We start from the raw sequence: 14160 nt of genomic DNA, 5'->3' as shown, positions 1-14160 counted from the left end.
CTAATAAACACTTTGAATGTACATTACCTTATTAGGTGGCACCAAATCAAAATATTCCCACACTTGGGGACGCATCCTAGATGGTTGCTCCATGATAGAATAATCCACCAAAATTCTAAATATCCAAAAACGAGAGCTGTTCGTGATGTATAATACGTGTAGAGCGGGGATGTGAACAGGGGCTTGAGCCATCTTAAATACACTGAATCCCGCCAAATGTTTAAAATGCCGCCAGTCAACGCAAAGCAGTTAGCTGACTTGGTCTGAATGAAGCAGTGAAGTGGTTCACACGTCATCAGGGACGTCACATGAAGGAAGCTCCGGCCCACTGCTTCACCATAACTACCTTGTCGAGTTTTTAAGCATGCTTTGAAGCCTCGGTGTTAGAGGCAACATCACTAGCCAGGGCTGAAGGTTGCAGGAGCTTTGAGGCTTGGACTTGAAAGTCACCTAGGAAGGAGCACACGAAGAGGTAAATAACTATGAACTTCGGCAAGAACACAGAACATAAAGCTTGGCCCGATGACATTACCATAAAGGCTAACACTCAGGCACTAGAGTGCTGACAGCTCCACCTTCTTATACTCCTTCAGGCTGATGAGAATGAGGAACACCTGCTACCCTCAGCACCAGGGGATCTTGGCGGCATCTAGTGGTGAATAAGTGTTAGCAGCAGGCAAAAACAAAACATGAAAACTCTAATACTAAATACTAATAATAGTAGTAGTACTAATACTAACTCTATACTAAAAGGAAGGATTACTGATTACTGAGTTTCTAAGCTGACACAAGCACTCATTAACCTTGCTTAAATGGACCGAGGCAAACAAACACTTTGGTGTCTGTGACAGGTAAGAACCAAAGTCAGACACAATCAGGCCAGCTAATCAAATTATTATCAGCACAATTAATCTGAAATTCCTTTTTCCATGTTTGATATGATGGTTAAAATATTAAAATATTCCTAGGATTACACAACATTTTAGGACTGGTGTTTTTATGACTTCTATAGTTTTTATTTTTATGTTGCCAAAAAAACTAAAACGTTTTTCCTATTTGAGATAATAAAAAAAACTAAAAGCAAACTGGAGAGTGCATATTTAAGTTAAAAAATAACCAATTGGCAAATTTTGCACAAAACGTATTAAAGCACATTTCTGTCCAAGTAAAAATCTCTCAACTCTACTCAGCCTAGTACTTTAGGACTCTGGGTTTCAGCTTAGAAGCATAGCTCAATATTACAAAAATCAGCAGGATAGCAACACAAATACCCCCACAATAATCCTAATTCAACTTTCTAGTTCTTGATGTTGTAGTTTTATTGAGACATGAGCAGAGCTTGTGACCTATATTTGTCCTGAAGGGATGACTGTCAAGGGCCTTGACTCTAGGCTGTCTCAACCCTGACTGCAGAAGCAGCTGTTAGGCTGGACCAAGGCACAGCTGGCTTCAATCACCACCCCTCCATATACCTGGGTTCAACATCCAACATTCCTCTCTCAAGCCTAAATCTGCTGCAACTTTTCTCACATCAGCACCAGCTCTGCTTCAAGAAATCCTGAATCAGATTATGAGGCCATTAGTAGTACTTATAGAACCTCATATGCTGCATCTGTGTATGCTGAGGAAGTAGCTCAGGCATCTGATTTGGATGTGTTGGACTAGAGGCACATCTAAAAGTTGCAGGATATTTCATTTCCTTCTGTTGTTTGTTTTTTGGCTTTTTTAGGTTAAGCATTTGGTGTAAACAGGGTGATTAAACAAGGAAGCATCAAACCACACAGGATTGAAGCCTGTTACTGGAGTCGTCAGGATAGATAATTTGCATCATTAAGCAACTACTCAAACCTTAAATATTTACATTTCAACGATTTAAAAGACAGGAAGCAGGTAAGGTCAGGTGAACTTCAACACTGGGTTTGAAGTCCTAGGTTTCACTGATGTTTGGTTGTAATAAAAGGTTCTAAGCAGCAAACAGACATTTGTTTGTGTCAGTCTAATTCTCATTACTTATTTCTTGGTAACAGTAGTCCCAGATTATTGAATTTCTCTGTTGGCACAAAGAGACTCATTAACCCAGTGGCAAAGGAACACTTGGGTGTCTGTGACAGGTTAACACCAAACTCTGACACAGCCAGGACAGCTAATCAAATGATTAGTCTGATGTTCAGCTTCTTACAAACTGCATGTCCTTTTCTCTGTGTCTTTTCAGTGGTTTAGCTCTATGATGTAAACACTTTCATGTAAGCCTTTTTGTTGTCATCATACTATTAATTATTTTTGGAACTTGTGTGTTCTGCTCTTGGTTCTTTATTTGTTCTGGGAACCTTTTCTTACCTGCTCTTTGGGATTCTGGTCTGCACAGTCAAGAGGACTCACCTCGGTTTTCTCCAATTAAGTTCTGCCCCAGCATACAAAGCACTTTAGAATTTAATCATCTTTCTGATTAAACCGTTACAAAGCATGGTATGTTTTTCATTTCATGCCCATCATAAAATTAAAGGGAAGAAAGCTCCAAATATTAAAGTGTACCTTATTCTTGAGAAACTCAAACATTTGCTATCTGCATCTTCCTCAACAAGTACAGCTAAATGTTAGTTGATGGGGGTGTCATGTCAACAGGGGGGAACTTTGGTCCATTGTTCTGAATCATACTGTCGCTAATGCAATTTTGGTGGGTTTCCTCTTTTGAACTACTGGCTTCAGGTCCTTCCTGTTGGATTAAGGTCTAAAACAGAAACTTAGATCATCATTATACCGTCAGGGCAGAGATGATTCATGTGTTCAGGGTCATTGTTTTGACATAACTTGAAGTCTCTATTAGGATATAACTTACACAAATGTGCTTTCTTCAGAATAGACTCAGAAATTATTACTAATAGATTCCATTCCATAACAATCTATTCCAAAAGCAGCAAAACCATGAAACTACCACCACTGTTCTTCATGAACACTGATAAAAACAGTGCTAAGTTTCTAAGTGGTAATATCTTTTAACATTTGTTATGGAGAAAAGTAGTAGAAGAAAATGCAGCTTATTTTATACATAAATCACACTTGAATGACATTTTTATTGAATAATGTCATCATATCAGGATATAAAGTATATTCTAAAAGCTTTCTTTGGTCAATAAAGCTCAAATACAAAAATCTCATTTTAATAGAATGCTGCAACAAATGGAGTTAATTTTGAATGCCCTCTAGTGGAATAAGTAATAACAACAAGCTCAAATATAAGTTTAATAGAACTCACACCGATTAAACACGCAGAGTTTATCTGGGATCATAATGTAGAGCCTACATTTTTTTTTACCTTAATCCGGGGAGAAATGTGGGTCAAATGTGAAGTGGTGAAAATTGTGCAACATAATGTCTCACTGATGTCATGCATATTTCATAATAAACAAAAAACTTTCACTTTTTATAAAAATAGCAGGATTTTATTAACAAAATATTGCTAAATATTATATATTTGGGTGTTAGAAATGCACAGTGAATTTTAAGGCAATAATAAAATCTTAAAAAATGATTTACAAAAGAAATATATATTTTTTGCCTACAAATACGATACATTTGCAAAATCTGAATGAATAAAATTAGTCCACGTTTTCTACAGTCTGTAAATGAACAGAACGACTAATTTAATCCAATAACTGAATCTATAAAAAAGAAGTTGCAGATTTTATTAAACTTTATTCTAAATAGAGGGGGCAGTGTATTTGTTTTGGGGCATTTTTCAGCCATGATGACCCAGTTATGTAAAACCGACTCAAAATAAGTAAGTCAATCCTGTTAGGGATTGACTTAGGGGATTTATTTAAATAAATAAATTGTATCAGCTGTGTGTTTCATTAATTTGCATGTGTAGGTGAAGTTTATGATTCCACTCTGTTATTGGACACCTGAGTGTTTTTCCACGTGAGGCAGGACCCACGTGGGATCCTAAACAGGAAAAATGTACATTACACACACCAGATATTGTAATAACAAAGTCAGAAACAGCATGAACTTGGGTGCTGGTTTGTTACAAAAAAAGCATGTAGAAAAGGCAGCAAAGACGGGCAGGCTAAAAAGAACTTACAAGATGTGCCCTGAATTGGATATCTCCATTTTGTATGTCAAACTATCTGCTAATGTAGGTTTGCATTAAGAGTTGCTAATATCAGCTGATGTTTTACCCCGTCTAAACTGATGCTATGCTAAAATAGTCAAACAACCATGAATCTGTAGAATACAGGAATAGGACAGATCAGGTTTTAGCTACACAGATCATATTTCTTAGACAAACACCTCAATGACTAGGTTAGATCTTTGCATTGAGTCTGTTAGGTTGTAAAGTGCCATTTATGATGTTCATTTCTTGTTTCGTCTTCAGTCATTCAGGAGTTAAGTTTCTCATCAATACGCTCTGTGTTACTCAGACAGGAGGTCTTTGTCAGGCAGACATGAATGGTCAGGAGATGATTCCATAACAGTCTATAGCTGGAATCTCCTGTTGTAGTTTAATGTATAGATGGAGCAAAAACAAAGAGGCATCTATCCCCAGTGTGGTGTTACGATGGTAAGTGGCTCTCGGTTCTGTCCATTGATGATTGGCCAGGGATTAAAGTAAGGGAACACAGGTTCCTTAAAGTTTGCATTGTAGAAGGTGAAGAGGTGGCTCATCTCTGTAGCATCATAAAACGACACCTCCCCACGTCCATAGTCCAGATAGACCCCCACCCTCTTGGGGGGTTTGGACGGATATATTAAGGTGTCGTCTGCATCAGTGCATGCTTCGTATTCGCTGGTGCCGTCGCTTTTGTACCTCCGCACCAGAGTCCAGAATCCATCATCCGGGCAAAGGCTGATCTCCTCCTTCCTATTGACGGAGGCTCTGGCTATGCCCAGACCCCAGGCTTTCTTGCAGCCCACCTGCACCTCCCAGTAATGTCTGCCTGAGAAATATGCTTCAGAGCCAAGCACGATGTTGTAGCGTGTGAAGCGCTCTGGATTGTTGGGAAGGTTGTCTTGGATTTTTCCCACCTTGACGCTGGTGTGACAGGGAGACACCCATAGGCAGGGGTAGGCTGTGTTTGGGTCAAGAGTCACCACTGAGACAGCTGGGAGGACAAAGGGAAATTTTGAAAAGGATCAATATGAATACAAATTTATTCCAGGAAGAAACTCAGAGCCAGTTATTACCATAAAAAAATCTTAAAATCAGTAATGTTAAAAAAAACAAAAAAAAACATGATATGCAACATCATTTCTGACACCGCATAGAGAAGAATTATGACTTAAGCAGAAATATTTTCAATGAACTGCCAATGACTCAGTTGAGTCCACTTGTAACCACACCATGGACTGAGCTGGATGAAGAGCTCCAGCAACATGCTCTGGAATAAAGCTGAACAAAAACATAATTTTCTTGCTACAGCTCGACTTTGTCTGGGCCATTCTGGTAGAATGTTTTGGAGTTGACCCATACTCTTTTCATTTTTGGATGATGGGTTGAACAGCTCTGCAAGATGTTTAAAGTTCGGATTATAGATCACTATGGACAGAATACATTTACACAACACAATTCGCAGAGTTGTTTTCTGGGAATTTCTTTTTACCTTGTTTCCTTTTTCTTCAACTTTACAACACTATTAACCCTTCTGCTGGTCTATCACATAAAATCCCAATACAACACATGAGATTTAAGATTGAAATTTGAAATAATTCAGGAGGTATGAATATGTTTCCAGAGCACAATAAAGAGACAAAAATAAATTGATTTCAAATTAGATTCTCCACTAAATTTTCATGTTGATCCCAATCTCCTGCTTGTGGGAAGACATGGAGCTCATACCTGGATGTAAAATTGAGCTTATTTTCCTTAAGGTTCTGTACTGCAGGGGCCCCAGAAATTCTCCTGACTTCAGATCCACACTGACCTCAGGGGGGCGCTCAAACAAACTCTCAGCCCTAGAGGGGAAAAGGGAAATAGTAATAAAGGGTTAGTATAGTTGCGTTTTAGTAAAAAAAAAAAAAAAGAAACATCGTTGACTTCTAGTTTGTTGCTAAGAAATCTTTAAGAAATTTAAAAAACTGTAAAATTAATGATTTAAATGCATCCTAGACTCAACAAATGTTTGTAAAGATCCTTAAATTAGCTTCCTTTGCCTGCTGGCTACTCATCTGTGACAGTGATGACTCACAAAAACACAATCATGCCCCAACATCCTGTTACAGCTTAACTTACGAGTGATTACAAAACATTACGCCTTCAGCTTGTGACATTCATCAGGAGAACGGTCACATGGAGGTAAAGAAGATATGACCTGTAATGTCAGAAATTTGAGATGTCGAAATGTCTCAATTAGGACGGAAGAATACCTACCCTCCGATGAAATCTTTGATTCCCTGAAATAGAGCAGAACCAGTTGTTACAAAACACTGTTGAAACCTGAAGACAGATACAATCTCTGACACTCAACTTAATTAAACTTGTCTATGTTCTTCGGTATTCATCAGTATCTGACTTTCCTCTTCTCTTCTGTCCTGCATCTGCTCACCTTGAGTTGTTCTGGGTTTCCCTCCTCTTTGAGCTTAAGGCGAAGTTTTTCCACTGTGCTTTCCAGTTGGCTGATTTGCTCTGTGGCCTTGGTGAGAGCCTCCTCCAGCTGATTGAGCTTCTCTTCTTTCTCCTTTTGCAGCCTCTCCTTGATGCTCTCCTCTTCTTCGAGCAGGAACTCCCTCAGACGGCCAAACTCGGTAGTAACCAGCTCCTCCAGGTCTCCTGCTTGCCCCTAAACCACATTAAAGACTGCCATCACTGGGAGCAAGGACTTAATGTCCACAGGGAAAACCAATAGGGTTTCTGGACCAACGAACAACTCATTTATCACAATGTTGTGATACACTTTTGGGTTAAACAAAAGCAAAAAGCATTTTGCTTAAGCCAGAACTGTCCAGAAAGATCAAGAAAACACTATTTTTACCCTCAAAGAAAAGCTGTTTTGTGTGGATTGTGCTGTAAAAATAAGACTCAAACTTTGTGTTAAATGTTGTTGGTGTAGGCATTTAGAAAATGTAGGCTTCCTACCAATTGTCCATTTCAAAATACAGACTTAATTAACTTAAATCATTCATCCTGATATTGACAACTAAATTGAAAGCATTTACCTACTTGGGTTTTGGTATCCTTTTTAAAAAACAAACAATCATAGAACAACAGAGTTGAAGCTGGTTTTCAATTTTTCAATTAAATAAAGGGCAGTTTCACAGTTTTTTGAAGCCTGGATAAACTTAGATTAGTTTTGTATTCCAAAACATCTGGGCTGGATTATCCTGGATTAAACACAAATTCCTTAAATTCTGATTTGTAATCAGTAATACTTTCATTTCACTGTATATCAGGAAAATTTGTAATTCCAATAACATTGCAGAATATTGTTAGAACAATATTGATTAGGATTAACCCACATTTCCCTGACTCTTTTCTTCCCTTTCCATCATTACAATTTCCATGATTTTTAGCATCTCCACCACCAAAAATGAACATCTGGTGTGGGCAGTTATAGCAGAGACCATTTAACTGGTCAAATATATTATTTGCCTTTATAAAAATCCAGAAATAAAATGATCTAGGGACCAAAAAACATTGAAATACCCCTTTTTGGATTTTAAATGAGCTGTGCTTATTTGTTACAAACGCAAAGATCAACACGAACAAAGGGTTGTACAGAAACTCGGGCACTGATGCGGCAAACTAAAATAAAAGGAATCATCTAAATATCAATGTAAATAAATATTTTTCAACAAATGTATTTAGGCTTTTATCATTTAGATAATGGCAAAAAACTAATGCCTGGAAACTTTTTTTGTCCATTCTCATTTTTTTTTTCTTCTAGACTTATCAAGATTTGGAAATAACAAAAAACAAATTCCAAACTTTTCAAGACTGTGTAGGTGTGTTGGTAATAACTTACAATTAGCCAGTATTTCTCAAAAATAATACACCACCTGTTTTAATTTATCTAAAGAAATATGCTAGTAAGACATTTATTATCACACTGCCAGCAAAGCATGTATCATTACACTTTATTTAGCCGGGCCTTTATGAACAAGTGGTAAACATGCACATTCTGGAAAGCTGCATTTCCTCATCATTATCTCAGTTTTAGTTTTCACCAGCAGAAAATAGTTGGGTTTTTGGAAGCAAAGGTTCAGTGTTATTCTACGTTTGTCAGTTTCTGCCAAAAACCTAAACATTAGCTTTAAGAATGTAGTAAAACTTTCTTCATGTATTGAGTTTTAAGGCTTTTGGTCTAAATGTGACACTTGACCTTATTTTACTGGACAGTCATAAATATTGCTTCATGCATCTGAAAATAAAAAAAACCCCCAAAAAAAAACAAAGACACGTTTTCACAAAGACAACTTATCATCCATCTGGAACTAACTCACATCTGCATTCCTATTAAAAGAGCACCAGATTAGTTGTTGTTCAGATGCGGGCAATGTCCAAGGCCTACAAACACACCCAAGTAGAAGCAAACCACGGCACTAGTTAAACATTCCAGTCAAATGGGTCCAAGTCCTTCAAGCTTCTGCTAAAGTTTAGCAAATAAGCTAAGTTTTTATGATCAAGCAGAATGGATTCTCTTGTTTCAATTTGTTAGTTTTAAAGTGGTAGTTTTTAAACGTTTCAGGAACAATAATTCCAAATAAGCTTTTAAACAAGTACATACTAAGAACAGAACCAACAACCAGTGTAGCATTTTAACAAAGTTATAAATGATTAAAACAGATAACTGAATCTTAAAACCTGTATGCGATCTGGATTAAAAATAGTAAAGCAGTTAATTTTTAGCTAAGTTACAGAAATAAATTGTTGGCAAACTAAAGATGTTTTCATGTGACCAAAGAGGAAAAAAAACACAATGTCACAGCAAACAAGACTAAATCTAGGCATCAAATTCTGCTTGCTCAGTTGTTTGACTAATAGGACCTGAATTATTGTAAACATACGTCCCTTTTCTATTAGTACCTACTCAGCGTGGCTCGTTTCAGGTCAGTTCTACTCTACACGGTTTGGTTTGTTTTCCATTACAATCGAGTCAATAGCAAGGCGGCCCTACAGTCCAATAAAGTAACGTGATGTGATTTGTACTGACACAAACACAACAATGGAGGACTTGCTACTTGGTCTATTGCTTTTGTCAGGCTCAGAGTGAAACAAGAACCAGAACAGGCTGTGGACAGCAAGACGAAACTCTGGATAAGTACAGGAGAGAGAAGTAAGCCATGGAGCAGTACAAGCTAAAGGACGTTTGAAGATAAGCTAACGCTACCTAATGCTAGCTTGCTATAATGGTCATAAGCCCAGCATAAAATTATTTGATTGAGGTTATTAGTTAGTTATTATAATATGTATGCTGTGACTGGTGACACCTTCCCCTAATCAATCAGTGATTGAAAATCTTCTTATGTTGGTTTTTCAGCACAACTTGGCACGGTTGGAACCGCAAGCAAGCCGGTACTAAAAATATTAACAGTTCCACTTAACCATTACTAATAGAAAAGCCTAAAAAGCAAGTAGAGTTGTATCCAACCACACTAAAACCAGACTGTTAAAAATGATTATATAAACTTATTCCTGCAATCTAAGTTTCTATGGATAAAGGTGGGATTTTCAGGCCTGTGTTCCTTGACCTGCAGAGAGCATTTGACCCAATCAACAATAATGATCCTAAACAAATGACTTACCTTCCGTTTTTCAAAAACATTTATGCAGACTTATCTTTTACTTAAGTCGTAAGTTGTTAAAATGTTAATTTGAAAATTGTATATCCTATATTTATCACCTGGTGTCCCACAGGGCACTATACTGGGTTCAGTTCTCTTTAGTATTGAGATCAATGATTTATCTTAACATAGTTTTATTCATAGCAACCCCAGCAGTGGTTGCAGGTGAACAGATGTTTTTCGAAAGGTTACATGCTGGTCCAGCAGATGTTTGTCTAAAATGTATAAAACTAAAACTTCTTTTCCATAAAATCTGTAGCTAATATAGCCAATATGATAGTCTAGTTCAGGCTTCTCCCACTAGACCTGCTGTACAAACATAGGATGATTAAAAATAACAGGTTGTTAAAGCTAACAGCTAAACTCTGTGAAACCCAAACATTACATTAATTTTTTATCATTCCAGTGAGTCTGTCACTGTCTCTCACTTTCCAAAAAAAACACACAGAAAGAGAAACATGCAGCACGAGGCAGAAATAACCACTAACTTCCGCTCCAGTTTGCTCATCTACATCCTGCCCTAGTGACAGAAACGAAGAAGTGAAAATCTGTGAATGTGCACATAAAGTGGACCAAACAGACAGCAGATGCAGGGGGGGAAACGCTGTTTGTAGTAGCCTACATGTGAAAATATCTGCTGCTGCAGAAACGACCCCATGCAGCAAAACACACTGCTGTCATATCTCAGTTTAAAACACATAACAGAGTGGGTGTGAGGAACATAAACAGGACAAGCTGTATTCCAGTTGCCGAATTAAAGGTTGAACCTCTGCATGACAATCATCACGTTCAAACAAAGCCAAGTAATAACCTGTTGTGCCACCACCCGTCATCATTAGTCATCCCTCAGTCTTGTCTGTCTGACAGCTGAAGGTGCAGGAAAGCAGGTGGACCTTCCCAAGCTCCCTAGAATAAGCTTTGACCAGGAAATCTGGATGTAAGGTTAATACAAGAGAACAGCTTTAGTACCTTAATGAGGAGGATCTTCTCATTGGTCTGTTTCTGGAAGAGTGTGGCCATCTCTGTTTGCAGCTGAACTCTCTCCAAAGCCACAGCCAGCTTGTCCTGTTTGGACAGAAATAAAAAGAAGTATTGTTAAGAAGCCAGGATGGCAAACTGGATTATTTACAGTTATTCTAATCTGTGCTTTGCTCAGACAGCATCCAAACTTGAATCAGAGTCATATGATGGCTCCCAAAACCCAAAAATGATTGTAGGCGAGTTGGAAAAGTTCCCAGAGGTCTGTTAAATTCCAGGAAAAGATAAAGTAGCAAAAGGCTGCCGGGGCAAATAGGGAGTGTGCTTTCAAAACAACGCTGGCATGCCATGATTGCTCTGTGAAAACCCTGCTTGCACAGAGCCTGCCAGTAAAGTACTTCCTGTCTGAAGCTCAAAAAGCCCCAGGGTGCCATTTTATGAGAGTTTATAAGAAATGGTTTAATCTGGAGAAGAAGCGGGTCTTCATGCAGAAAAGAATACAAAAGACCTACCCTGTAGTTTTCAAAGGCCTCTGTGATCGGGATGACATTGTGGGTCTTGTGGTCCCGGGACATCCCGCACACCAGGCAGATAGGCAGCTGGTCGTCTTCACAGTACAGCTTCAGCTTCTCCTCATGCTCCTCACACATGTCCACAACGAGGTGAGGCCATTGCCCGATGGAGGAGGCCACGCTGCTCATGCTGGAGCCGAGCTCTCGTTCCTCGAACATTTCCAGGGGGCCCTCGGGGTCCCACCCAGGCGTTCCCGCGGCCGCGTCCACGTTGCGGGCTCTGCGCACACTGTCCACTACGTTGCACAGCAGCGAGTTAGGGCGAACTTTGCGGGCGCACGATTTCCTACACTTTGGACAGCTGGAAAGCTCGTCCGCCTTCGCTTCCCAGCACTGGATGATGCACACCTGGCAGAAGTGGTGCCCGCACTCGAGGATCACCGGATCGCGGAACAGCTCCAGACACACCGGGCAGGTGAGCTCCGACTGCAGCTCTTCAAGCGCGCTGGACTCCGCCATTCTCCGCGACGCTCATAATTTTCCCGGAGAGAAACAGTCCGATGGCAACAGTGTGGCAAGTGAAGACTAGACTACTCTTCCGTTTATGCTGAGAAAAGGAGTGGCCTGAAGCTGAAGGCAGAGCCAATGTTTTCAGAAGGAGGACGGAAGGCGTGCTGCAACAGGCTCAGAACTGCTGCGCAATGGAGAGGATCAACCAAGAGGCGCACGACTTTAGCCCCCAGCGCTTTGAGAAGATTTCTAAGAATAAAAAAAAGAACAAATACAAAGAGACAGACAAAAATTAAAAGCTAGTGGTATACAGTGCTTTGTAAAGGTATTCTCAGTCCTTTAACTTTTTTTTTAAATATTTTTTTGCATCACAACCATCACAAACTTAAAAGTATTTTAAACAGGTTTCAGCTGATTTGTGTGATTGACCAACTTATGACGTGGAAAGAATATAGATACAGAGTGACGTGAGTTCGTATTAAGCCCCACCCGAGTCAACGCGGTGTAGAACCAGGTTTCTCTGCGATTTGCAGTATCCCTCTACCAGCTTCTTACATCTAGACACTGAAATCTTAGTACTTTCTTTTTTTCAAAAAAAGAAAAGAAAAAAAAAAAAACTCGGGCTCATTCACATCGATGTGGAGCGTCAGTGAACATCTGTTTTCAAGTCTTGCAACATAATTTTTATTTGGTTTAGGTTTGGACTTTGACTGGACCATTCCTATTCATGAATATGCTGTAGCGCTGGTGTATATTTGGGGTTATTTTCCTGCTGGAAGAATAACCTAAGCCCCAATCTCATGTCTTTTACATGTTTTGCATATCGGCCAAAAGTAAAAAAAACATTCTCATCTGACCAGATCACCTTCCTCCACAGGTTCACTATGTCCCCGATAGTGTCAAACTTCAAGCTGGTTTTAAAATGAATTTTCTTCCTGTAATGGCCTTCTTCTACCACTCTTCCATAAAGGCTAGATTTGTCTAGCCCAAAACAGATAGCTGTCCCTTTCACAGATTTCCGACCTGAGCTGTGAAAAGCCCCTGAGTCAGGATGACCAATACTGTAAAGTGAAGAAGATGGAGGAAAGTAGCTGTAAGCCTGTAAGAGGTTGGTTTATTTCATCTATGTTAAAAACTCTGTCAAATCTATTTACCATTTCTATATCATCATTTATGACTAGGTAAAACATAATGACTTGATCCTTGAACCTTGATCCTGTTACTGCATCGTAATGGTGTTAAGTGTGTTTCCACGGATAACCCACTAGATGGCGATGATGCACCCTACAACCAGCTCTTTATTTTTTCCAAACGGTTTTGGTTTTTGTCTTGCGTCGCAATTAATAATCTGAACAGAATGTCAACGCTGGACCTAAAAGGCTATAATAGTTGCAATACTTCAAATGTCCTTATCCTTTTCAAAAGGATAAATTAGGTTAAAACATTTTTGTAAACAGTAACGGAAAGTGTTGATTCATTTTATTCATTCATTCATAACCTTTATTAATACGGGTCAGCCCCGTTGACAGACAAGTTTTTATTTTCAAGAGAGCCCCGTTTGAGCCATCATACAATAATTAATCCAATTTGCTGCAAACATCAGCCAAATGTTATAGAATACAACACTTCAAATAAATGTTTCAAACTGGGTAGATTACATTATTAAAAACGAGATAAGGTGTTATTAGGTTCTGTAAGCATAGAAAACAAACCCAAAACAATGTTCCCAGAGGATTTCATAATGCTAAAAACTGGTAAAGTTTTTTAAAGACGTTTCAAGACCCCGTAAATAATGTATAGGTTAGATCTTACATACATATTGAATGAAAACGACCCAGTAACAGACCAGAAGATCTGATATAGAGGAGTAGAGAAGAAACAAATATAAGAACTTGTCATATAAAAAATGACCAGAAAAAGAAATCAATGCAGAACTTTTCAATGACGGCTGGTGATTCAGGGATGTTATGGAAAAATTATTAAACCATCAAACAAAAGTTTCACATTTCGGTATACATTTAGCAGTTTAAGGCAGAAATAAAAAGTATATTTTTATTTAGAGATAATGGATTGTAAAAATGTGACATTTTTTTCTAAAACAGTGAACAGTTGTCCAATTTTGAAAGCAAAAGCATCAAATTAATGCAAAAACATAATTGCACAATTAATGTTTTCTGATGTAAGGTAAAACGGCTTTTTATGTTTTTATTTTGTAAACTATAATGGCGAAATATAGACTGGAAAGTGGCGAGGTTTTGAATATAATAGCTAAATTATGAACAGTGCAAACTAAATACAAATGCCACGCTTCAAATCAAAGACACACTTGCTGCCTAATAAATAAGAAAATAATGAAAAAGATCAAGCTAAAAAGATCTAATTT

The 14160-nt window shown here is 38.4% G+C and overlaps 1 protein-coding gene across 1 annotated transcript; it reads right to left on the bottom strand.

Annotated features, from left to right (window-relative positions):
- Positions 1 to 3051: 3051 nt before the first annotated feature.
- Positions 3052 to 12201, bottom strand: LOC124860672 (zinc-binding protein A33-like). Its single transcript, XM_047354170.1, has 6 exons — positions 11268 to 12201; positions 10747 to 10842; positions 6543 to 6776; positions 6368 to 6390; positions 5837 to 5952; positions 3052 to 5102 (listed from the first exon to the last, which is right to left on the bottom strand). Exons 1-6 carry the CDS (start codon positions 11784 to 11786, stop codon positions 4537 to 4539), a joined length of 1554 nt encoding a protein of 517 aa, XP_047210126.1. The 5' UTR covers positions 11787 to 12201; the 3' UTR covers positions 3052 to 4536.
- Positions 12202 to 14160: the final 1959 nt, after the last annotated feature.

The sequence above is a fragment of the Girardinichthys multiradiatus genome, chromosome 23, assembly GCF_021462225.1.
Source record: "Girardinichthys multiradiatus isolate DD_20200921_A chromosome 23, DD_fGirMul_XY1, whole genome shotgun sequence".
Classification (NCBI taxonomy): domain Eukaryota; kingdom Metazoa; phylum Chordata; class Actinopteri; order Cyprinodontiformes; family Goodeidae; genus Girardinichthys; species Girardinichthys multiradiatus.
The sequence above is the reverse complement of the archived record's forward strand: the minus strand, read 5'-3'. Positions and strand labels throughout refer to the sequence as shown.

Excerpts from the sequence above, each read along its gene's own strand:
- LOC124860672 (XM_047354170.1), bottom strand. The coding sequence starts at position 11,786 with ATGGCGGAGTCCAGCGCGCTTGAAGAGCTGCAGTCGGAGCTCACCTGC. Across the intron at positions 6,777-10,746 it reads AGAAGATCCTCCTCATTAAG|GGGCAAGCAGGAGACCTGGA; the intron begins GTACTAAAGCTG and ends AATGTGGTTTAG. Across the intron at positions 5,953-6,367 it reads ATCAAAGATTTCATCGGAGG|GGCTGAGAGTTTGTTTGAGC; the intron begins GTAGGTATTCTT and ends TTTCCCCTCTAG.